This window comes from Cupressus sempervirens, chromosome 1 (assembly GCF_028749045.1).
Source record: "Cupressus sempervirens isolate cs-2001-9-10 chromosome 1, ASM2874904v1, whole genome shotgun sequence".
Taxonomy (NCBI): domain Eukaryota; kingdom Viridiplantae; phylum Streptophyta; class Pinopsida; order Cupressales; family Cupressaceae; genus Cupressus; species Cupressus sempervirens.
The window spans coordinates 98,068,982-98,093,836 of record NC_143118.1 but is presented as its reverse complement, the minus strand read 5'-3'; the positions used below and the strand labels follow the sequence as shown (position 1 = coordinate 98,093,836).

At 35.7% G+C, this 24,855-nt stretch overlaps 1 protein-coding gene across 3 annotated transcripts in view; it reads left to right on the top strand.

Annotated features, from left to right (window-relative positions):
- Window positions 1-24,855, top strand: part of NODGS (nodulin/glutamine synthase-like protein) — a 208,287-nt gene that overhangs the window by 91,736 nt on the left and 91,696 nt on the right. For all 3 annotated transcript variants that reach the window (XM_089817161.1, XM_089817164.1, XM_089817163.1), the window contains exons 11-13: window positions 208-328; window positions 463-506; window positions 659-788. In XM_089817161.1, the coding sequence (XP_089673287.1) occupies window positions 208-328; window positions 463-506; window positions 659-788 (295 nt within the window). The remainder of the gene's footprint in view (window positions 1-207; window positions 329-462; window positions 507-658; window positions 789-24,855) is intronic.

Here is a 24,855-nt window from a genome sequence, read left to right as displayed (position 1 = left end):
ATTTTCCTGAGTCAGGTAATAGATTAAATTGTCACTGCTTTATTTCCTATTTTGACATTCAATGTTAAAGGTCTCTAGTATTGTAAATTAAAATATAACAATTTGATATTAAAGAAGTATAAATCCCTGATCTATGCAGGCAGATTAATTATTTTTATTGCTTTCTTCCTATGGAGGTATATTCATTTCCTATTGCATGATGAGCAGGTCTGATCAAGAGAAAATGGTATTGGTTGACATGCATTCAGCACCTGGTGAAGCTTGGGACTATTGTCCAAGGACAACCTTGAGAAGAATCGCAACTAAATTGGAAGAGGAATTTGGTTTGGTATAGAAATATGGCTGACTTACTGTTAAATATAATTATCACTTTATAGTTTCCTAGTGTCTGAAAAAATATGTAAATGTTGCTATGTTCTAAAATTGTAGTGGATTTTGATCTTAAAGATTTCAAATGTACAGGTTGTAAATGCTGGTTTTGAGAGTGAGTTTTATCTTCTTAGGAGGTTTGTCTTCATTTAGCTTGTAAGAAACATGCAGTGTTTACCTAACCGTGAATTCATGTTGAACAAGGCTTTAGTGATATCACATGCTGACAACCTAGTAGTTTAAGGTCCTTTCTGGAAGTGGTAATTTAATTGATGTTTTAATCATCCAGGGAAGATAACAACAATTGGATTGCAATTGATGCTACACCGTACTGCTCAACTGCAGCCTTTGATGGTGCAGCACCCGTTTTGTTGGAAATTCTTAAAGCTCTTCAAACAATGCATATTTCTATAGAGCAGGTATTCATGTTTTTAAAATATTCAAAATTTATATCATTATTGACTTATTTCATCACCGTGTGCCTGTTTCTTCTTGCACACCATTACTTGTTTATTGTTTTTTTTTTAATGATATTATATTTTCATTTGTGATTCAATAATAGTTAAATATAGAAAAATATATCTTTTTCAAAAATTTCTTGACATACAAAAAGATAAAGAATATTGTGGGAAGTCCCAAGGTGCAAGACAATAATTGTAGTTTTCTTGTAGTGGACAAATTGACCGAGTTTGCTCATTTTTATGCCATTTCAGTACTATTTACGACAGTAGAGGTGGCAGATTTATTGTGTATAGAGGTTTTTAGACTTAATGGGTCTCCAAAGAACATCATTAGTGATAGATACTAGTTTATGAGCTTGTTTTGGTCTAAGGAGTTTTTGAAGTTTTGTGGAATAGAGTTAACAATTAGAAATAGTGACCACTCCATGTTAGATAGACTCAACAAATGGGTGGAGGGATGCTCATGCAGATGACAACTATGCCATATTAATCAAATAATACTTTTGTTAGTAAACTGGGTAATAGAATTTTAAAAAATGTTCTGAAACGGTGTTTGTTGTTGACGGTTGGAAGACTTAACCAACTGTTGTGCATTACTTGTAGACCCTATGATTCGAAGTGATTACCATAGTCATGAATAACCTTGGCCTTGTGCTCAAGTTTCTCAGTGTCTTTGCTAGAGTCCTTAAGTCAAATTTTTTTCTCCCATAGTTTGTTGTTCCTTCTAGTAAGAAGAACAACTGCATCTTGTGTATCTTGCTAACATTCCAACTGTGTTTGTTTTCCAAGTTCAACTCTGGTGAACTTGTAATCATCGGCCTAAAGTTCTTCCTCTTTTGAGTGATGAGACTTAGCCGAGGAGGTAAAGAGAAAAAATTCTAAGATGTCGATGTAATAACCATGGTAGTCACTACCTCCACCTGTGCAATAATAGTGACCATAGAAGGAGCCTTTGTCTAGATTTCTACTGGTGTCGAGCTTCTTTATGAAACTTCAGCCATAAACTGCTCAAATTGTGCAATTGAGGTGTCAAGAAACGTCATAGGAGAGTATGCATCAAATACATTTTCTAGGTTGCCATAGTGATCTTTTGATCTATATGTTGGAGCAACTAAAGAGATGGGCATGATAGGTGCGATCACAAAAGGGTCCACAAGGGTAATATGCACTGTAGAGAATGAGTCCACATTTATATCAAGCAAAGAGTCAGTAGAATTTTACGACATTGATGTGAAATCTGGAAGTGTAGTCATCATAGACATGTTCATGGAGTGAGGTAACTCAGGGATAGGCTCCTCATTGAACTCTTCCGCACTAGATACACGTACCCTCTTAGGTTCTATGACGATTATCTCAAGAGCTTTAGCAGTAGCCTTTCCTCCCTTGATAGTAAACTTTGGTATAACTGTAACCTTTGATGTGGATTCTCCATCTTTCCCTTATCTTTGGATATTGCTCTTAACCCGACCATACCAGAAGGACCATAACCCTTTCCCGACTTGATTTTAGTGCATTTTAGGCCTCTCTTGTTCAACCACATCTTGGTATTAGCTGGGATTGGTTGAAACCTGTCACCAATAGACATTTTCTCCCTCATTGACCATGAAGTTGGAAGAATAGGCAATCTCTTTACATGATATCTTCGATAGGATCTAGAACATCTCCATCATCTTCAACTCCATAAGGAATTTGTCCCAATTTGAAGTCCACAATTTGCCTCATAGTCAACTTGTAGTAGTCCGTCTTTCTGATATCAATCTCGGTGCACAGGTCAATCCAAAGGTCCTTGAGGCAATGAACATGCATAAATTTCCTTTCCATTTTATCATTCATGCCACGGTACGCAAAGGAGCTCTTGGACATGAACTTCTTGAGAGCTATCTCCAAAAGCTCAAACTCCATGTTTTTGGCCTTGGGAATTGTATAAAAAAGGTATCCTCCAATTTTGAGTGGGTTGCGCAAAGAGATCCCCACCCTGTCCCTGTCCAATGTTGATTAATATGCTTGCACAACCTTGAGTTGTCTCACTAATTCTATCAAGATGATTTTGTTAGGGGAGTAGCGTGGCAAGTGTTAAAACTATAGGCCAGAAATCCATGAAGATAACCATCAATAAGTAAGAGAAAACTGAAACAAAGAAATCAAAATTATCTTGGGAAAACCCTTCAAGAATGAAGGGAAAAACCCAGCCACACAACACAAATATATCTTTATTGATAATGAAATGTTCAAGTGTACAATATCCTTTGCTTGATGTGAATATATAACAATAGGAGAGACTCTTCACATTATACCGGAAGGTTTCTCAATCTTCCCATAACTCCTATAATTAATTATAACACTTCGAATATTCATGCTTCAATGCATGTGAATGACACGTCATTTACATTTAATATTACAAATTAAACTTAAGTGTCCTTTTTAGCTGAAGATGACAATAACGGTAATAACATCCAGATTTCGAGAAATAAAGATCTCTATCGCAGCTACAAACTTTAACACTCTCTCTTAGCAAGAGAGAGATCTTTAGCTGAACAGTCACACAAAGCTGCTACCAAAAATGTCAATGATAAATTCTGATTGTACGAATTCAAAACATAATTTATGAGTTAACATGAAAACCTGTAAAAATGAGTCATATTCATAGAATCCTTCAACTTGAAAACCTATAACATTTATTCATATTCATGGAATCACTCAACATGAAAACCTATAACAATTATTCATATTCATGGAATCACTCAACATGAAAACCTATAACAATTATTCATATTCATGGAATCACTTCAATATGAAAAGATTTGCAAGACTCACAGCTAAGCCTTTATTCACATACTCTCTCAATGTGAACTGTTATGGAATCTCTCAACATGACATTCAACTCCCATCACAAAATCTCTCAATGTGATGACATCATGGACTCTCTCAACATGATGTTCACTATCACATAGTGAAAGAGTTATCATAACTGATCTTACAATCTTATTTATTCACATAAGAATAGAAATAGGCATAAAAGCAAGACTTGGTTTCATTTAAGTCTCAAATTTTATAGGTACTACAAGCATTGCAATCATAAATGAGAATGAAGGGGATTTCTTAAGCACTCCCTCTTTAGTATGCAGCCTCCCGCTGAAGCTAAAATCAACCATCAATGCTAAAAATAATCTCTTTCAAGCAATATAACCATAAGTACTCATCTCGTTGTGGTCTAATCTCAATAAACACACATAAACAAAGAGATTCAGAATAATGCCTGTAAATCTCATAGCATTAATATAATTATAAGAATATAATATCAACATAACAATAATACTTATCTCTTCAATTCCATGCAATACTAATCTCTGCAACCTCATGCAATACTATTTCACAACAAAGTCCCACTTTGTAGTTGAAGAATGCAATCACATTTGAAACTCTTTTCCAACACGAATCTCAAATTCTACAATACCAATCACTTATCACAAATAAAGAACCTTATTAATAACATGCATTCAATGATTGATATATCCTCTAAAAAATAAAAAATAAAAACTTTGAGTATCATAAGAAGATAGCTAAAGAAACTTCCCTCAAAAAATCATAAGCTGCCTCTCAGTGTTATATCTGTAGCAGAGCTGGTCTCATCGTGCATGACCCATTTCCAACAAAATTGATCCATGCTAATGACCTGAGTCCCGAATGGAATGAAAACCATGATCTGATCGAATATGGTGATTTCTTCTACACAATATATATTTGAGCCATTTTGAAAATCTGTTACCTATATTTAAGGCTCGGCATACACTCAAAAGAGATTTTTGATAATCCTCATCCATTTGCAAAGAAACTTGACTATGGAGAAGAAAAATAGTCAAAGAGTAAAATACTTGTCTGGGCATTACAACAACAGAAAGGTGTAATCCAACAACCCGACACTCCACCACAGAGTTCCTTTTCAATATTCATCGACCCACGAATAATAATAATGAATTGGAAATGCACTCCACACATTAAGATCGCATACTAAAGTTTTGACATTACAAAGAAGACTCTCAAGTCATAGTACGGGGCAATCAAGTCTTGATCAATCTTCCCAACTATAAACTTGAAGGCTACAAGCCTCTGGTGAATCCAAAGATTATACGTTGAGCTCAAGACTTGCACTAGATTTCTCTCCATCGATTCATAAGATGAAATCAAGATGAAAGATCATTTGCCATTACACACATGTAATAATGCAAGAAGGGGCCAACTGATACATTTATTAACTAAACAATATGATAGTAATATTTAAAAAAAAAAAATAGCTCCAAAATGATAGTTCCATAACAAATACAAATGGGAAAGAAAAAAATTGACGATACAATTTCTCCATCACAAAGAACGGTTATATAGAGTAAATGACCTAATGCCCCGATAGAAGCATGCAGATTGGCCGTCGTAAAAGAGATTTTGAAAAGTTATAGAAACGAATGAGAAATGTGTGATGACCAAAGGAAAATGATTCATCTCCAGATATCAATCAAGAAAATTTTTGTAGTCCAAATTGCCTCTGAAGAACCAACATATTCTGCCTCCGATGATTGGTATCGACATACCGATCAGATTGATACTGAAAAAAATAAAAATTCTTAACCACAAAAAACAAATATTAGAGATAGGGTAGACGCAATGAAAGATGACAAAATAGAAATTTCCTCAAGAAACTTCTTGATCAATAGTTACACAAGCACATGAAACTTTAACGCGACCTTGCAAAACCAACAGGAGGTAAAAACATAAAGTTATACAGCCGCAGCGCATAAGAAAGATAATCAATGACGATAGAGGAAACCAAAAACAAAATAAACTCCAATCATCAATAACTCAAGTGAAGGCTTCAATTTTCACTCAATCGGAGACACGACAACCTACTCAGAGTTTGCAATAAACTCAACCAAGCATGAGATTCACCATGCGCGACTTAGCATCAAAAAGACTTAATGATATATCTCGTGGTGTCGATACAAAAAATGTAGCTTCCCATGATAGATTAGATGGAAGGCGTTGAACAACTAGGTTCTGATACCGTGTTAAAACTAGAGCCCAAAAATTCATGAAGATAAACATCAATAAGTAAGAGAGAAAACTGAAACAACGAACACCAAAATTATCCAGGGACAACCCTTCGAGAATGAAGGGAAAAACCCAGCCAGACAACACAAATATATCATTATTGATAATGAAATGTTCAACTGTACAATATCCTTTGCTTGATGCAAATATATAACAATAGGAGAGACTCTTCACATTATATCCAAAGGTCTCTCAAGATTCCCATAACTCCTATAATTAATTATAACTCTTCGAATATCAATGCCTCAATGCATGTGAATGACACATGTCATTTACATTTATTATTACAAATTAAACTTAAGTGTCATTTTCAGCTGAAGATGACAATAACAGTAATAACGTCTAGATTTCAAGAGATAAAGATCTCTATCGCAGCTACAAACTTTAATAGCAAGGTGTAGGGATCACCTTGGAAGTAACTAACTCTGATATTTTTAAAGTTGGAATATTGTAGAAAGAGGCAGCCATACTCATTCACCTAGTTTAGGGCATCATCATGTGCACACTTCTTAGGAAGCCCTTTGTCAAACAAACACATTTAGTGTCCATTGAAAGCATCTTGCATCCTCCGACAATTAATGCAGTTGAGTCCCAAAGTCAGTTATTCATAATAGTCACACACATGCACCAGTCATCTATCCGCTCTGGTTGAGAGGCCAAAAGTGGTATTATCAGTTATGGGGCAGTAGATAAGGAGCAACAACATAAATGAGTTTCAAGCTAATGTAACAACAGTGATAATCATGTCTCACCAATGCACAAAAAAGAGTGGGTGTGAAGATGTTTATAGACAATAAATGGAGCATATTTTCTTCGTACGAATGAATAGCAACACAGTGTTTTCAAAAGGATGAACAGCTGTTATCAAAATATCCAAGGAGTTTCCGAGTGATGAACAGCCAATATTTAGCATGGCAGGTATATAAGCAGCAATAAAGAGGGTGTCATCAGTAAAAGGCACATAAAGAGTACCATGAAAGAAAAGCAAAGGGCACATAAAGAGTACCATGAAAGCTCTCAACAAACAGCTAGAATGAAGACCAGTTTGCTGTTCTAAAATGCAACTGTTGTGCTATTTAAAATGGGTGCCATCAGTTAAGGAAATAGTGAGGATATCTTTCAGTTTTTCACAGATCCATGATTGTAAAATCAGAATATCACAAGGAGTTTCTTCCAATATAGCAGCACAAATACTCATGCGCATGAGGGGTTTGTACCTCTTCAAATTCATAACTTTAAACAGTCACAGCCACATCAAGTGGGAGAGTTTTGAGGAAGTCAAGGGAAATAAATTATTTTATTGTTTCTGTCAAAAATAATATATTTTGCCTAAAGTTTCTTCAGATTTGAGAGATAAACAATGATGGTTGCAAGCATACAGAAACATGTCAAGATGAGAAGGATTTTATATAGAGCAAATACATAGACAATCTTTTTCAGCAAGTGGATATGCATTATTTTGAGTTGAATGAAAGAAAGACCAGAAATGCTCACCGTTGCACAGATTCGCAGGAGAAAAGAACACAAAATGATCTATTCTTCTTGCTCCAAAATCTTCAGCTAACCCTCATCCTTCCTCCGTAATAGCGGCTTCAGATTTTTGGCAGAAAAGAGAAAAGGATGAAGAAGAATAAAGGTAGAGAAGTCTTCTATTGAAGCCCAGAAAAGCGCACAGATTTCATCAGATTGAGCTCCATGTCACTTAATAATATTTTTAATACAATTAATACTTATTAAAAATTAAACTATAAATATTATAATAAATATTATTATTTAATAATTTATGATTTATTTATCTAGTTGATATTTTTAATATCGTTTAGATAAATGAATTACAAATCATTTAATATTAATGATTAAAAATAAGATATTTATTTTACCTTTAAGAAGTCTATGGATATTTTGCAAAGTCATAACAAGAGCCATGTGCTAATAGGACTTGAGTCAGAAAGTTATTGCATTTTGGAGACTTTTGTAAGCCTTTTCGGGGATACAATTGCATTTATTTTGGGTCTTTATGATGATATTTTGGGTCCATGCCTTTTGGGCCATGTGTACACCTTTTTGAAGTCTTTTTGGTGACTCAAAAAGTGCCTTATTGACTGAACTCTCCTAAGGAGTTAGTGTTTGCATTTATGACGTAGTTGGATGTAAAAAATGCAGAAGTATGAGATTAAGGCTCATTTTTTAGGGGTTCCAGTTTGTAGATTACTTTGTAACCAGTTTTATGAGATTATATTGTGCTACTTTTGGAGATTGAATAACGAGTAGTTTGGAAGCCCATTTTGTGTTCACTTTATTGTCTGTAAGTCACTGATTTGATGTTATTTTTGCGATTTTTTTTGAACCCTTAAGTTAATGTCTCAGTTTTAGCTTGCAAGTGAATTTTGTAATACCTACATAGGTTATAAGTTGTGAAATTGTACTTCGTTTCAGGTTGCTAATTGTGACTATCATTATTCCTATGAGCATTTTGTTTGAAGTCTGTCCTACTTATAAATTGATTATATATGATTTTTTGATAACAATATTGTGCCAGTACCAAACTGTTTAGAGTCTTCATGCACTAGTTTCGATACACTTTTCATTCAATGTTTTGGTGCATCACCTTAAGTTTCAGTCAAATTTACCATTTTGTTAGTGAACAGACTGTCTTCCAAGAAAATACATACAAAATCACTCTAAATACCCATATGAAAAGACTAAATCAGCACTAACAATTGGATAGGTTATCATTAAATTGATAACCTTCCTCTGAATTCTATCGGGTACAACTCCCCATGTAGGATATACAATGAATTCACAGAAGTACAAACACTGATGCTTTTAACCAGAAAGCATAAAAGGTTTACAAACATCTATCCGTAAATACAAAATAGATGCGGAAAAACTAATCTAATTGAAAGGAAATAAACAGTAAATGATGCAAAGTTCATTCACCCAAACGCTCCATTACAAAAGAATGGAAACAAGGAACAAATTTTCCATCCCCTTGATAAAGTGAAGAATCAAAGCTTCAAAGATATCTTGATATCAAAACATGCTTAGAAAATAGAAACACTAAATGCATTTAGAGAAAATTGAAGGTTACAGAAAGATAACAATCAGTGAAAAGAAAACTGCCCAAACTCGAAGTTTTGGGGTACAATTATCTCCCAAGTCTCCCTTCTTTAAAATGTAAAAGATAACATAAACCTCATTACATGTTTGCATCAGAATCAGTATCTGGAAGAAAACAAAATTTCCCTCCCTTACATTACATTTTGTTGCCTGACTTTCGGTCACCCATCATTTTTTAATGTCAAGTCAATCTGGTGTCTAGGTCTAAGTCCTTCATAGGTAGGCCATCATTGTCGGGTTTCTCTTTCTCTTGACCTCTCATTTATTTGTCGGGTAGGTTGGTTTATGTGTTGTCATGTCGAGTAGGTGATAGCTCCAAGCCCGGCAAGGATATCATGTTTTATTGATGATCTTCTCAGATAAAGGATATACAAATCTTTCTTATTTTAGAGATTCATGGAGTAGTATGTGCAATCCGGAAAGACATTTGGTTACTAAGGGCTCTGCAAATTTGGAAGATCTCCAGTGGTAGAGATCAATTCAGATGCCAGTCTTGTTGAAGTGGTCGAATTGCTTGCCAAGAACAAGATATTGAGTGCACCAGTAAGGGATATAAATGCGCCAGATGATGCAACTTGGATTGACAAGTAGATCGGGATTGTTAAGTTTGTAGGAATCTCTGTGTGGTTACTTCAACAGTCTCAAGTGTTTGGAATAAACTCAGATCCTAAAGCTAATGCTGCAAAGGGAGGTCACTTCTTTGAAATGTTGACATCCTCAAAATTCTATGGGGAGACAAAGGTTAAAGACATATCAGGATCCTTCCGTTGGGCTCCATTCCTACTTGTACAGCCATCTAACTCCTTTTTAACATCAAGTTCATTGAAGATCAACCTGTTCTCCAAGCATTCAAATTGATGAGTGAGAAGCGTGTAGGAGGGCTTCCAATTATTGAGAAAGAAGGAAAGAAAGTTGTGGGGAACATAAGTTTAAGGGACATCAAGTTTCTGTTGATGGCCCCTGAGATATATAAAGAATTCAGATCGGTTACAGCAAAGGCCTTCTATACGGTAGTTAGATCTCACCTCTGGTTAAAGTAAGAGGCATCATCTCCCTTGGAACACATGATCACGTGCGAAAAGACTGATACTATTGAAAATGTCATATTGAAGTTGGATAATGCAAGGATTCAAAGGATCTATGTTGTTGATAGTCATAGCAATTTAGAGGGTGTTGCAACTCTGTAGGATATTATATCAACATTTGTTCAAGAACCTCCTGCATACTTCAAAGATTTCTTTTATCAGGTGGTGCCATTACCCAGGAATAGCATTGTGTGAAGATGTCTTTGTATATAATATTGTAGATCTGGTAAAGAGGGAATATCATACTCAAGACAGACCATGGTCACAGATTGCCCGTGTTTGCAGTTATTGGGTTCTTGAATTCATTAAAAACTTTAAATGGGAAGTATATGATCCGTTGGTTGTATCTGTCAGACCTTACCATGACAAAAATGAGATAACATTATCTGTCATTGGGCAGCTCAAGGAATGCTTACAAAAGTCATAGGCCCCAGTTACATTTACGGCAGTCCTGACTATGCCGCTATCACAACGGTGATGGAAGTGGAAGGCACTAAGCAGTTTTCTAGATGGAAAAATCTATCAAATCTATTCCATGAGAAGAACTTCAAATCAGAGAATTACATTCGTATCAAAACACTGTTAGAAGTTGCACAAAAGAACAACATTGATTTACTAAGTCGTTGCTAGTGACACAAGGCAACGACTTTCTCCTTTGCAATTCAAAACAGGTGAACATTTACAGTTTGCAAGATAAAATGGTTCTCCTCTTAATCTCAAAACTTCAAATTTTTCCAACAGAGTTCTGTGTCCTGAAAGAGATGTACACTGAAACCCGTGGCACCCATCAGTTCGAAATTGTTTGGATGCCAATTGTGGATCCTTATCATGATACCTGGGGTCCTTATGTTAGAACGATGGAAAATATGCCATGGCCAGCAACGAGAGATCCCTAGTCCATAGAACCAGCGGTACTGAGGTTTGTCAGAGACGATCTCCACTTTCAAAATAGTGCTTTGCTGATTGTGGTGGATGCAGCAGGTAAAATTAGCAATCACAATTTCAAGGAAACGATAGAGAGGTGGGAAGTGGAGGCCTATCCATTCACTAACGAGAAGTTGGACAAACTGAGGAAGGCACAGCTGGATGAACTTAAGACAAAGTCAAGTGTAGAAGCGCTTTTCCAGAATTTTGAGTATGCTCTGCAGGTGAAAGAAGCTATTCATCAAGGTCAGCAGATATGCTTATATGGCGGAGACCCCCTGCAAATTATAAATTTTACCGATATGTTGATTCCATCCGGGTTCAGTGCTAGTGTTCCGATTATTTATGTTGGGAGGGTATATGCTGAAGCAGAAAACTTAAATTCTGAAGAAGGATTACATGAGAGAAATAGACAAATCATGCAATGGTTGAGCTTATCCTATGTGGATGCCTGGAAATTCTGGCAACGTGTTGATCATTTGTTGGAGGAGCTGATAGACTCGGATGAGAGTGAAAATTTGGCAAAATACAGAGTATCTTTGGGCATTGTGTCGCTTAACAATAGATCAAAGAGAGGGGTGTGGATGACAATGGTTGATGAAATGGGAGAGGTGATGAGTGAAAGTAACAGAGACAAGCTAGTGCAGCAGTTGAAGAAGCGCTGAGGAAATGAATAGCATGATGTTCACTTTCTGGATATTGCCAATGTCTTTTCCTGATGGTGGTGTTGTTTATTATTATCAAATTTAGAAGCATTTGAAGAGTATGAGGATTTTAAATGGATAAGTCACAGATTGGGATGGATAGAACACAGAATGTGTACCACTAATAAGGTTAGGATCCATTATATATGCAAACGACCGGTAGCATCCTGATTGTAGCACCTTCAAGATCATGTTAATTTGGCAGAGGACTGTTCGGTTCTTCTTATGGAAGCCACAATATGTGAAAGGACAGAGTTGAATTGTTTCATTTTCTTTGCACGTTCAAAGTTTCTTATTCTGTCTTTTTGTGTTCAGGAAGGGAAAAGGTCATGAGTCCCTACGAACCTTATGTATTGTAAAATTCTATAAATACTGGAAGGAACAAATGTATAAGGGGTCGGCAAATTGTTGGTATGAAGGGAGATTGCAGAGACAATCACACTTGGTGTCAATTCTTTATTGTCCAGGGGTTCTGCTTTTTCTGCATACAGTCAGAGAGCTGGAGTAGGGAGAGGAGCACATTTAATTTCTGTAATTTTCATTTCTCGCATTTGGGGGGTTTTCTATTCCATTTTTGTAATAGATTTGATACTGAGTTGTAAGTAATAATGATCAAGGTATCATTATTTGCTATGTTCATAATAAAGAGAGATCTTTTGTTAAATCAGAGAGTTTAAAAGGGGTTTTTCTGATTATTCGCAATTAGAGAGTTGCATTAATCGATTTTGGGCATTATCTTACACCTTAGAATTGGATAACAAATGTGTTGTGGATAAGAGGTGTTTGCAGCCATTTCTATTACAGGAACCAAAATAGATGACCTTTTGTTCTAATTTCATTTACATTGCATTTGCATTTGCATTTATTGAATTCATATTGCATCACCAATGCCAAGGAGTCATAAGATGTTTGAGTTCTCGAAGTTGGCTAGGTTTAGGATCTAAATTTCGCCTAAGTTAATCTTGCCTAGGATTGACTTGGTTTTCCTCTTTCGTTCTCGGGTTAAGAATGCACCCAGTTAGCTTAGGCAATAAAACAAATTCATTGCATATCATTTCATAAGGGAGCTGTACCTTCCAATTCAGAGGAAATCTATTAATCTCATGATAGATTATTCAACTGTTGGCATCTAATTGTTCTTTCAGATTTGGGCATTTTGAGAGTTTATTTAAAAGGACAATCTGTTTACCAACACATTTCAAAATCAAAATTTCCCCTTTTACTAACATAAAGTCCAGGAAAAAAATAAAGCTCTTCTTTTCTCTCTCAGAAGAACTGGAAAAACTAGAAAACTCTTCCCCCTGCAAAACAACACACAGTTTGCCTTTTCAGAAAGGAGAATCCCTCTTCAAATGTTTCTGTGGTCTATTTATCTTCTCTACTGTTGTTGATCTTTTTCAGTTATTAGAAAAACTGATTCTTTAAACTTAACTGTCAGACTCTTTCCTTTCATCTTTTCTTGGTAGCTTTTCTTTGACTTTTATGACATTCAGCTTTTAAAGGTTTTTCACTAAATCAAATGTCATTTTAGCATATTTGGACAAGTGGGAAATGAATAAATCAGTCCGAAATAATAATAAAAATTTGCTGCTGGGCGGATTTTTTTTTGACAGTCAAATTGGGTCTCAGTGTGGGGGCCATAACTAATTATTCCACCATTGGATTTCCTTCATTTTCAGATATGTTGGAGAGATCCTAATTTCGCACAAACTTGACTAGAGCGATCAAGAAAATTATGTCCGAGTCAAAAGTTATTTAAGACTGAGTGGAGGTATATAAAACTGCTAGAATAACCAAGCTTGTTTAATGTTATCACCAATCTTTAACATCTTCTGCACTCGGTAATTAAGGCACTTAACCACTCTTATAAAAAGAATATCAAATAGGAAAAGATAATGTTTTTGAGCCTTGAATTTGTTCACTATGCCTTTGAACTGAAATGAATCATGTTAAGCCCCAAAGTTCCTACATGCACTTCCCTACATTAACTTGAACCAATCTGAACCAGTTTGAAATATTTTGAAATCTTTTCAAAGTGGATCAACAAAGTAAACTTGTGCTTTGAACCATTAATTTGAATTTCTGAACCTTTGAACCTACTCTTGAACTTGAACCTCTGAACTTGTGAATCTTCTTATGCAAACTGAACCACTTTTGAACTGCTTTGAACCTTAGTTCAAAGAGGTTCAAAATCATAAATTGAAACAACAAAAAATACAAAATCATGTCCTCTTGTAGTCCTTGGTAAGCCAAGAGCAAAAATCATATTGATGTTACTCCAAGGTTTCTTAGGTGCATTAAATACAATCCAGTATTCTAACTTACTCCTTTTGCAATTTGACAAATTCCACATCTCCTTACAAACTTCTAAACATCCTTATACAATTGCGGCCAATAATACTTCTCCTCAAGCAAACTTAAAGTTTTAGCAATACCAAAGTGTCCAACCAATCCACCTCTATGTTTCTCCTTAATCAAATTAATTCTCATAGTTCCTCTCGGTATACATAACTAAACTCCTTTGAACAACATATCTTCTTGAATGAAATAATCTTCATACTTACTTGGTTGATCAAGTATAGGTGCTTTGCACTCTCTCCATGCCTCAGAAAAATCAGGGTCAATTTCATACAAATGCTTCATCTCATCAAAGACAAGAACTTCAATCTTCATCTCGGTAACATAGATCTTCTTCTTCTTAATGCATCTACAACTCGGTTAGATACTCCACTCATGTTTGATCACAAATGTGATATTCAGCGAGTGCTCAACCTACTTCATATGTCTCTGATTCAACTTATGCTAATTTTCAAATACTATAAAGCCTTATGATTAGTATACAACACAAATTCCTTAGGAATCAAATAATGTCTCCACTTCTTCAAAGCTTCAACAATAACATAGAATTCTTGATCATACACACAATACTTTCTCTTAGCATCATTCAACTTCTCACTAAAGAAATCAATAGGTTTACCTTCTTGACTCAACCCAACTCCAATTGCACTACCACTTGCATCACATTCAACATGAAATACTTTATTAAATTCAGGCAAAGCCAAGAAAGGTAATTCAACAACCTTTTGTTTCAAAACTCAAAACTCGTATTTGCACCATGTGGCCATTTGAAATTCTTTTTTTCTCCTCTCATTGTTTTAGTCATGGCATTACAAACAGAACTGAAATTCTTGATGAACTTTCTATAGAAACTTGAAAAACTATGAAATGATCTTACCTCACTCACATTCTCAGGTGTAGGCCATTCAAGAATTGCTTTAACCTTCTCAGGATCCATCTTCAAACCATCAACTAAAATCACAAATACCAAATATACAATCTCCTCCTTCATGAATGAGCACTTCTTCAAATTGATCAACAACTTCTCTTCTTTCAATCACTGCAATATTTGTCTAATATGCTCAAGATGCTCTTCCTTAGTCTTACTGAATATTAGAATATAATCTAGGTATACAATCACAAACTCACCCAAGAATTTCTTCAATATTGTTGATGTTTGGTAGCTTCAGTCGGATAAACCTATGACTATATATATAATTATGTATGAGATATAATTTCATATAAGATAATTTAATTATGTGAGAGAAATTAATATAATATATATACTATGATTATATTTAATATTATATTAATTATCAAATTAACGAATAGACATGTCCCATAAAGGGACATGTCTTTTCTTAGTCTTTTCTCATTATAAATAAGAGGTTGCTGCCATTTGCAAGACACATTCCAAATTCATGGCAGTGCTTAGTACATTTGCACTAATCCTAAAATCAACATGGTATCAGAGCCAGGCTGTAAATAATAATTGACAATGGCTATGTTTTGAAGGAGAATAATCCTTTCATTATCTGTGTAAACTTCAATAGTCATACTATAGAAAATGAATTGCTTGCAGGAAGGGCACTGCACATCGGGGGTGGAAACAAGAAAATATTAAGGTCTTGCCTAGTATTTCCCTCTGACATCATAACAATTTATAATAGTCAACACTTTGGAGAATTGGCTTCCACTCATAGGATAATAGACCCAACTGCGGGAGATATAAGTGAAAATATAGAAGGATAATGGGACACGCTTTTATGGAGGTAAGCTGAAAATGATACAAAGTCAAGACCTACGAAACGGTACCAAACAAGGGTGCAGTGTGATTGCATAGCAGTAACCATCTCAATTTCTGCACCAAACACCCCTATGTCAAAAATGACAACGTGGTAGGCCATTAAATTCGAGTTGAATTCGATTGAATCATAACCAATATTTCCTTCACTTATGTGCAATAAGTCCATTGGGACAAATTGTGGAATATGCGCAAAATAGATGAATAAATGAAGTAATTCAATCACATCCCAAAATGGTGAATATTAATTTGAGTTCCAACAAGTGAATGTAGGTCATTTATTCTTTAATCGCGTGATTGTTTCTCCACCCTTCATACATGAAGAAACTTTTATAGGAAGTATTTAAACTATTATTGTAGAGGATAATGATGAGATTGCAGCATCTATCTATCGCAAAAGATACAAAGGATAATGATATGAAAGAACAAAGAGAAACATCGCATGGTTAAAGAGATATGATCCATTTGGTTATGCCACTGCCATTGTGGAAAGAACAAAAAACAAAGATTGATAACTAAACCGATTAAAAGTGGCCCTCACATTGGCCCAACCCACATTTCAAGGAGCGATAAAGTACCAATGTGGAGTTTGAACTATGAAAACATATATTAAAATGGACATGTGCCACAAGGGAGTGACGCGAAAACAAAGGGATAGTGTATGTGGCCTCATGCAGGCAAGGACTTATCGAGATGAGAGACATTGCATGCACCATGCGGAATGTCAGGGACCCCCACCAAGTGAGCAAATGCTAGAACTATCTTTACATACATGTAGAAAGGTGACAATATTGGTGATTCAACCCGTTGTCATGTGGTTAGATAAGGTACAATTGCTGAAGAAGAAGGAAGAAAAATTGAATTGAAATAAGCATGGGAAATAGGGAGGTGTAATAAATAAGGCACCTTAACCCTCCCTATATCCCATTCGATTGAATTAAGAGGAACAATCATTAATAGTCGATTCAGTCAAAGACTGACCATGACACTAAATACATTTTTGTCATATAAGGTGGAGATGAATGGATTGAGAATCAATAAGACATGAGAATTATTATTATTTAGGCGGTTTCACCTATGGATATAATATGATTTTATATAGAGAGAAGTAAGAGAACAGATAAACTCTTAAGGAACAATCAACTAGTATCGATATAGTATGTTGTGAGACCGAAACACCTATACCAAGCAAGAGTAAAGTAAGGACTTGGATACTAACCTCGTAACATGTGAACAAAGGCTTTAGGAAGGTAGAGATACGAGTACTGAGGCAAGTAATAAGGTATGCTTTACGGATAAATGTTCATTTTATATTATTTCTTATGTTAATACATATTATATGGGATAATTATAATTGAGAATATATGTGGCAATAAACTATATATATGTATAATTGCATTTGAACATTCATTCATAATGATATTGTATAATTTGATATAATGTTGTGGGATCCATTATGGGAGCATGAAAGGTAAAAGATTATGTTACCTTATTTATTTCTATACAAGTTATGTGCTTAGATCTTTTCCTCCAAGAATGTTAGTGCAGGAAGAGGGAGATTGAGATTTAGAGGGAGTCTGACATTCATTAGAGGCAACCTTGAAAGATAAGGGGAAATTAGAAGATATGATTCAGTCAACCTTCGGTGACCTCGGTCATATTGATTTAGAGGGAGTAAATCATTTTGAGATGGATTCTCCATATGATCAATAAATTAGCAATTAATAGGATTGTGATTCATGAATATACCTCGTGACTTACATCATTAGGAAGTGATGACTTCCAAATGATGTTACTTGTGTTTGCAAAAGTTATTGAAATGTGACGATCTTACAATAACTTAATTTTCTATTATGATGGATATCTTACGATGTCTATGTGGATCATAATAGGTTATACTTTGCATAGTGGATGTTTATATGGTAAGTATTATGAGAATGCATGTGCACATACCTTATAAACATTATTTGAGTAAGTGGTGAATGTTATGCATATTGATATTCTAGAAGGCCATTACATAGAGTGATTGGTGAATATCACACGACTTTATCTTCTTGAAGGCCATTACTCACAGTAATTGGTGAATATCTTGTATGTCAACATTCTAGAAGGCCATTACTCAAGAGTATTTGGTGAATACCATTGATATTCTGAGAGGCCAACACCCATGATATCAGATGTGAAATCAAACATTTTTGAGTAATTGGTGAATATCATGTATTCTGGGAGACCAATACTCTTGATATCAAAATGATGGATATCTTTTGATCAAAGATATCCTTAATCTTGGTAACTTGATATTACTTTGAGGTAATATGTGTGTTTATCCTTCCTAGCTAATAGGGAGTGTTGATGTTTGGTAGCTTCAGTCGGATAAACCTATGACTATGTATATAATTATATATGAGATATAATTTCATATGAGATATAAGTTTATTATACGAGAGAAATTAACTATATATATATAATATAACTATGATTATATTAATTGTCAAATTAACGAATAGACATGTCCCTTTACGGGACATGTCTCTTCTTAGTCTTTTCTCATTATAAATAAGAGGTTCCATTTGGAAAACACATACCAAATTCATGGCAGTGCTTAGTACATTTGCATCAATCCTAAAATCGACAAATACTTCATTCATCAACCTCATAAAAGTACTTGGTGCATTAGTCAAACCAAAAGGCATAACCAACAATTCATCGAACCTTCTTTTGTCTTAAAAGCAGTCTTCCACTCATCATGTTCTCTGATTCTAATCTGATGACATCCACTCTTCAAATTGATCTTTGTACAATACTTTGCTCCACTCAAACCAACCATTATATCATCCATGCTAGGCACATGAAAGCTATATTTTACTTTTATCCTTTTAATAGCTTTGGAATCAGTACACATTCTCCACCCACTATTCTTCTTTGGTGCCAATAGAACAGATACAACACATGGATTGAAACTTTCACTAATAAAACCTTTTTGCAAGAATTCGTGCACTTGCTGGTTAAGTTATTCATTCTCAATAGGTCTTAATCTATAGGGGGCTTTATTTGGCAAACTAGCTCTTGGAATTAGGTCCATACAATGACTTGTACTCCTAACTCATGGTAAACCATCAGGTAAACTCTTAGAAAAAATTTCCTGAAACTCAGTAAGCAACTGCTCAACTTCTGGTGGAACTCAGTCAACACTAGAAACACTCGGTTTACTAGGAATGACAACAAAGCAAACTTTCTCCTTTATATCTTTTACAAACTGATTTCCATTCACCATGCAAACCCTTACAGTATTAGAATTAACATCATCTAGACTCTAAATCAAACGTAACAATACTTTCTTCCTTACATTCACCCATAGAATATATTGATTCAATCTTCCACCATGCATAAGATGTCTATCATATTACCAAGGTCTACTCAATAAAATATGACAACAATCCATGGACATAATATCACACAAGACTTCATCAAAGTAGTTCCCAATCTTGAATTTCGCAATATATTGCTCGCTTACCAGTAACTCTTACTCATCCTTCATCCATGAAACATGATAGGGTTTAGGGTGTCTTAGCCTCTGCAACATTGTAACCAGCTCTTTTGATGCCAAATTCACCGAATTGCCACTGTTAATGATCACCTTGCAACGTTTTCTTGCCATCTTGCATCTGGTCTTAAAAAGACTCCTTTGGATAGGTTCGTCATTAGTTTTTCTCATTACACAAGGTTCCCCTTACCATCAAATTTTCTCTAGCCTCAGGTCCACTCAATGGACTTACATACCTCCATTGACTACAACGTTTCTGCCACTACTACCTTCATTCTTCTTCCCAAAATTAGTACATTCAAAGGCTCTTTGTCCTCCTTCACCACACTTGAAACAAGTACCAGGAAAACCGCGTCTTCCATAATTATCTCAGTAAGAACTACGTCTTCAATGGTAAGAGCTAGCACCTTTCCACTTGGTTTTGCCTTTCTCATCACCTTTCTATTCAGATTTTACCTTATTTTGTACAGTATTATCAGATCCGGTGTTTTCTCCAAAAGATCTACCTCTGTTTCTTTTAAATCTTCCACCTCTACGTCTGTCTTTGTTCATGCTTCCAATCTCCTCGGCTTTCAAGGCATATTGATATGTTTCTTCCACACTATCCAATTTCACAAAACTGATCTCATCTTGAATTTCCGTTCTCAAACCATTCAAATATCTAGCCACTTTCTCTACCTCATCAACATGTCTAGATCTAATGTCCAATTTGTAGAATTCCTCAGTATACTCCTTCAAACTCATCTTTTTGTCTCAAATTTGCATCTTCCTCAACAAATTCACTTGGTAATCTACAAGGAGGAACTTCTTCAATTTTCACCATTTTCAACCAGGTCCTAATCTTCTCTTTTCCTTTTCTCTGTCTATCAATCTGCAAGTGCTCCCACCAAAGTGAAGTGTGACCTTTTAATTTAGTAACTTCCATTTTCACCTTCCTACTATCAGGAGTGCCTTCAAATTCAAAATATTTCTCCATCTCAGAGATCCAATCCAATAAAGCATTGGTGTCCAATCTTCGATCTTAACTTGTAACTTCAACAATAGGCTTTGAATGTGCCCTAGATAAAACTCTCAATAGTGTTTCTTTATCCGCTTCAATTTCAAGTTCAAGATTAGGGTTTGGTGCCCAGGAGTTCCTTCATCATCACTAACATCATTAAGATGTATTCCCTCTCTTTTATGATGTCTCAACAACATCTAATCTGGCTGCAATTTGTCTCAACATGTCCATAATCTCATTTAGCATTTCCTCTACCTCAAACCATTTTGACAACAGGTTCCTGGAAGATCGTAACCCTCCACAAGTTATAGGTCGGACTTAGATTTGCCACCCTACATCCAAATCAACTAGGGGTCTCTAGGAGCCAGTTACCACGAACAACCTTTGCTTTGATACCACCTGATGCAAGGTAAGAGTGAAAGGCAGGGCCAAATAACACACCTAACAATACCCTAACCTTGTAGAGATTAGACAACGAAAGCAACACACAAAGAGACAACGTAAAAACAAAGAGGGAAACAAAATCTTTTATTGATTCATCAAATTTTCTTCGTACATGCCCGACTGTGAGGCCTTTTGGGTTATGACCATGTACACAGATTGAGATATACATCAAATGCATCTAACATGCAGGATCAATGATCTTCTTTTTAAATTCTAATTCCCATCTTGTTGTACTTCTTCCATGACCTAGATTTAAACTAAGACTCTGTTTATACTCGCCAAAATGACTTACAAAAGATTCTCGATAATCATAAGGAGAAGGCCGACCAAATAATGGTCTACACACATCCCAATGATTGATCCAATATGTTAAATATCTAACAAAAGTTAAACACATAAGTCAGCTCACACAAAAGAGAACCAAATAGACAACTCAGTGAAAGATAACACCGAACAACAACAAAAAAGTTCAGTGAGTTACTCATTGAACACAGGACAAAACACTTGGCAAAAAAAGAACTCGAGCCTCTCAGTAAATGAAGCCAAAACACATCGACCGAGATTTCAGCAACAAAGTCATCGAGAAGGTTTACAAGCATAACTAAGTATGCTTCGACTGAGTAGTAGTAACCTAGGATGCTCCTGCATTAGTCGGCGAAGGAAGAACAGTTTGAGAAAGATTCTACATAGGACAACATGAAGTAGAGATTTGGATTGTTCTAGAAGATTCTAAGATAAGGACTAAGTTTGTTAATGAGATATTTGACTGAAATAATTTAGGAAAGATTTGATGGTAAAGATTTGAGAAGTGTTTTGAGATCCAAGAAAAGTTCAAGTTCCAAGGAGGATGTACAACTAGCAAGATTATAAATTCATTTGACCTAGCGCCAGATTTAATGAACCTGAGGTCGTGTGGAGGATATTAATTCATGGGAATCCTAATGAAAGAGATGAAGTGACAAAATATTGTCCATATAAGGAAGAGAAAAGGATTGAAGTGCTGCTGGTCAAGTTGATAGTAAAGAGGATGCAAATAGCAGAAGGAGATCCTACCAAGCAAATGAGAGGTGGAAGTTGAAGTGTGTTGAAAAGTTGAGTGCGATGGCCAGCCAATGAGTAGATTTATTGAGCAAAATGGAGATATGAACACGCAAAGTGAGTTATATATATATATCAGATCATTTGATTGTTACTTTCTATCTATCGTGGCAGAAATTCTCTTAATCGAGTGGATTTAACAGCCTTTTCATAATTCTTATTGTAAGGTGACATTTGATTGAATTTTTTTTAGATTGGCCACTGGATAATCTTTGGCGAAAATCTGCTAACAGGGTCACACCTAACAAGTGTGCTTGTAACTTTTAACAGGGTTGGTTCTTAATCGAGCTCACTTCAGAAGAGTGAAAATAATTTTGGATGACTAGTCCTCAGTGGTTTTTACCGTAATCTGGTTTCCATGTTAAAAATCATGGTGTCAGTATGTGTGTCAATGTTCTACATGTTATTTGCTTTTACATGTTGAAATTGTTTATATTTCTATAAGTCAGTCAGTATTATTGATATTTGGTATAGTGATGCAAATCTGTTTGATGCATAAAGTTGATTAAGTTATTGAGTTTACCGAGTTGGTTATTTGATAAGTTGAAGTGATTGAAAGTGTGGTGAATTGTATTAAAGGGCTCTCCTCCCTCTCCCAGTTATCTAACTGTAAGGTCTTCATCAAGTTGGAGATTGTTGGGATAAGGCAACTCTACCTTAAGATATTTTATTGGTTGATTATTTATGTATTTTTGGAAAGATGCTAAATGATACCATATCTTCTACAAGGATAGACTTGAACCTAAAATCAAAAAGTTTATCTTTTTGGCATATTCTCTAGGATTTGTTTTTCATGCAAGAGTTGTGCACAAAGTAAGTTTCTAAAATAAGTTGTAAATACCATTGAATGTAGATGTGTCAGAAACTTTTTCCTTTTGCATGAAAACTCTATAAATACAAAGTGTTGCTGAAGAGAATTGTGAGAGAGAAGTATATGAAGAGCATTGTTATGTTGTAATGTTCCTGTCATAAAATAATTAATTAATCAAATCTTTGTTGTTGGGTTGATTGATTTAGTTTATCTAGGACCCATTTATTATTTTATTGTTTCCGTAGGTTTGGCTGTTAGCTATATTTGTAAACCCTTGGGAAGTTCCTCCAAAGGGTATTTAAGCACGACATGTAGGAAGTAGTTGGGATGCGATTTGAATTAATTTTTTGTACTGTGAATTTTTGTTGGAGTTAAGCATTGTTCGCCATTTCGGAAGTGAAAGATCTTCCCTATTTGGCTCTTGCAGTTTCGGTGGGATTCAACCCTTGCCATTTTGTCATTTTATTTCTTGGCTCGGATCTGGCAAATTGGAGCATCACTATTGTTTACAAGTTACACCACTTTTGGAATATATTTGTGTTCAGACTACATTAGTATATATATTATTGTTTGTGTATTGGCAAGTTTGTATTCCACTATCTCCGAAATATTGTCTCCACTCCAATCCATCACCATACACACATCCTACAATCACCGTACGGCCTCCAAACCTTCTTGTACAGTCCTTCATCATCACCATATGACCCAGTCCATACTGTATGGACTTCCACTCTGACTGTACGGCCTCCAAAGTCATAACTGTATGGCCACCCTACAAGCACTGTACGACCTTTCCTTTTCCAACTACCATTGACCATCAGTCATCCTACTGTATAACCTCTAACTAGTTGTACGACCAACACTTCTTCCACTCTCTGACCGTACAACCAACTTGCTCACCTACTCCAACTATATGGTCACCTGAATAGCAGTGTACAACCAGTTTGAGCTACGAGTCGGGTGTTTAGCAAACAACGTTGGGGTGAGGAACATTACAGTAGTATCAAAGCCAACGATCTTGCAGCCTGTGGACAGTGAATGAGAGTTTATAGTCGGAAGAGAAGAAGATCCCATTCGGTTGATAGACTGGCGGGTCAAGAACCCATTACTGCCGAACTCATGGCGCTACTAAGAGATCTTTTGAGGAATTAGGTGCAGATCAATGATACTCAGCGACTTATGGGAGAAACTCTTAGGAAATTAACAGACAATAAAATATCCAGTGAACAAAATGGTCACAGTGCGGACTCGGTGTCGGGTAAGGTAAACCCTCATTCAGCACGCTCTCGACCTTCCATTGCATCTTTCCCTCCATGGATGGAGGTACCACATGGAGGAAAGCAGACAAGCTTTGAAGAAGTTGAAGAACAATTGAGAAATGACTAGAAGAATGCAAATTTGGAGGAGGATATATCCTACAAAGATTATGCAGAACTGAGAATGAGTTATTTTGGAGGTGGAAACCGAGGATATTTTAACGATGATCTGAGAAGGAAGTTGAGTTAGGTAAATCTATCACCATTTGACGGATCTAGATTCATATCTGCTCAAGCATGGGTAATGAAGGTCGATATTTACTTCCAACTTAATCCAATGCCAAAAGAAGAAGCAATCAAATTTGCAGCACTACACTTGGAGGGAGTGGCGCATGAATGGTGGCATCATGGCACCATCACACTAGGGCATGACCATATCAATACTTATGCAGAATTCACTAAAAGATTGATAGATTGATTTGATTGTAAAGATCTGGAACTTAATTTCAAAGAATTGGCACAATTGAGGCAAATTGGATCGGTCAACCAGTACATCACAAAATTTTAGCAACTCTCTGTTTTGGTCATGAACATTTCCGAAAGGAGACGGAAAGTGCTCTTCATGGACGGGCTGACGGAACCACTGAAGGGTTGGGTAAAAGGGTTCAATACTGCCACAATTTTGGAGGCTATAAAGAAGGCGCGGAGCATGGCATCATCATTGGCATCATCCTCTCGAGGTTACTCACACTCCAAATTGTTGGTATTTCCAAAGGACAAAGATAATAGACCTTTGCC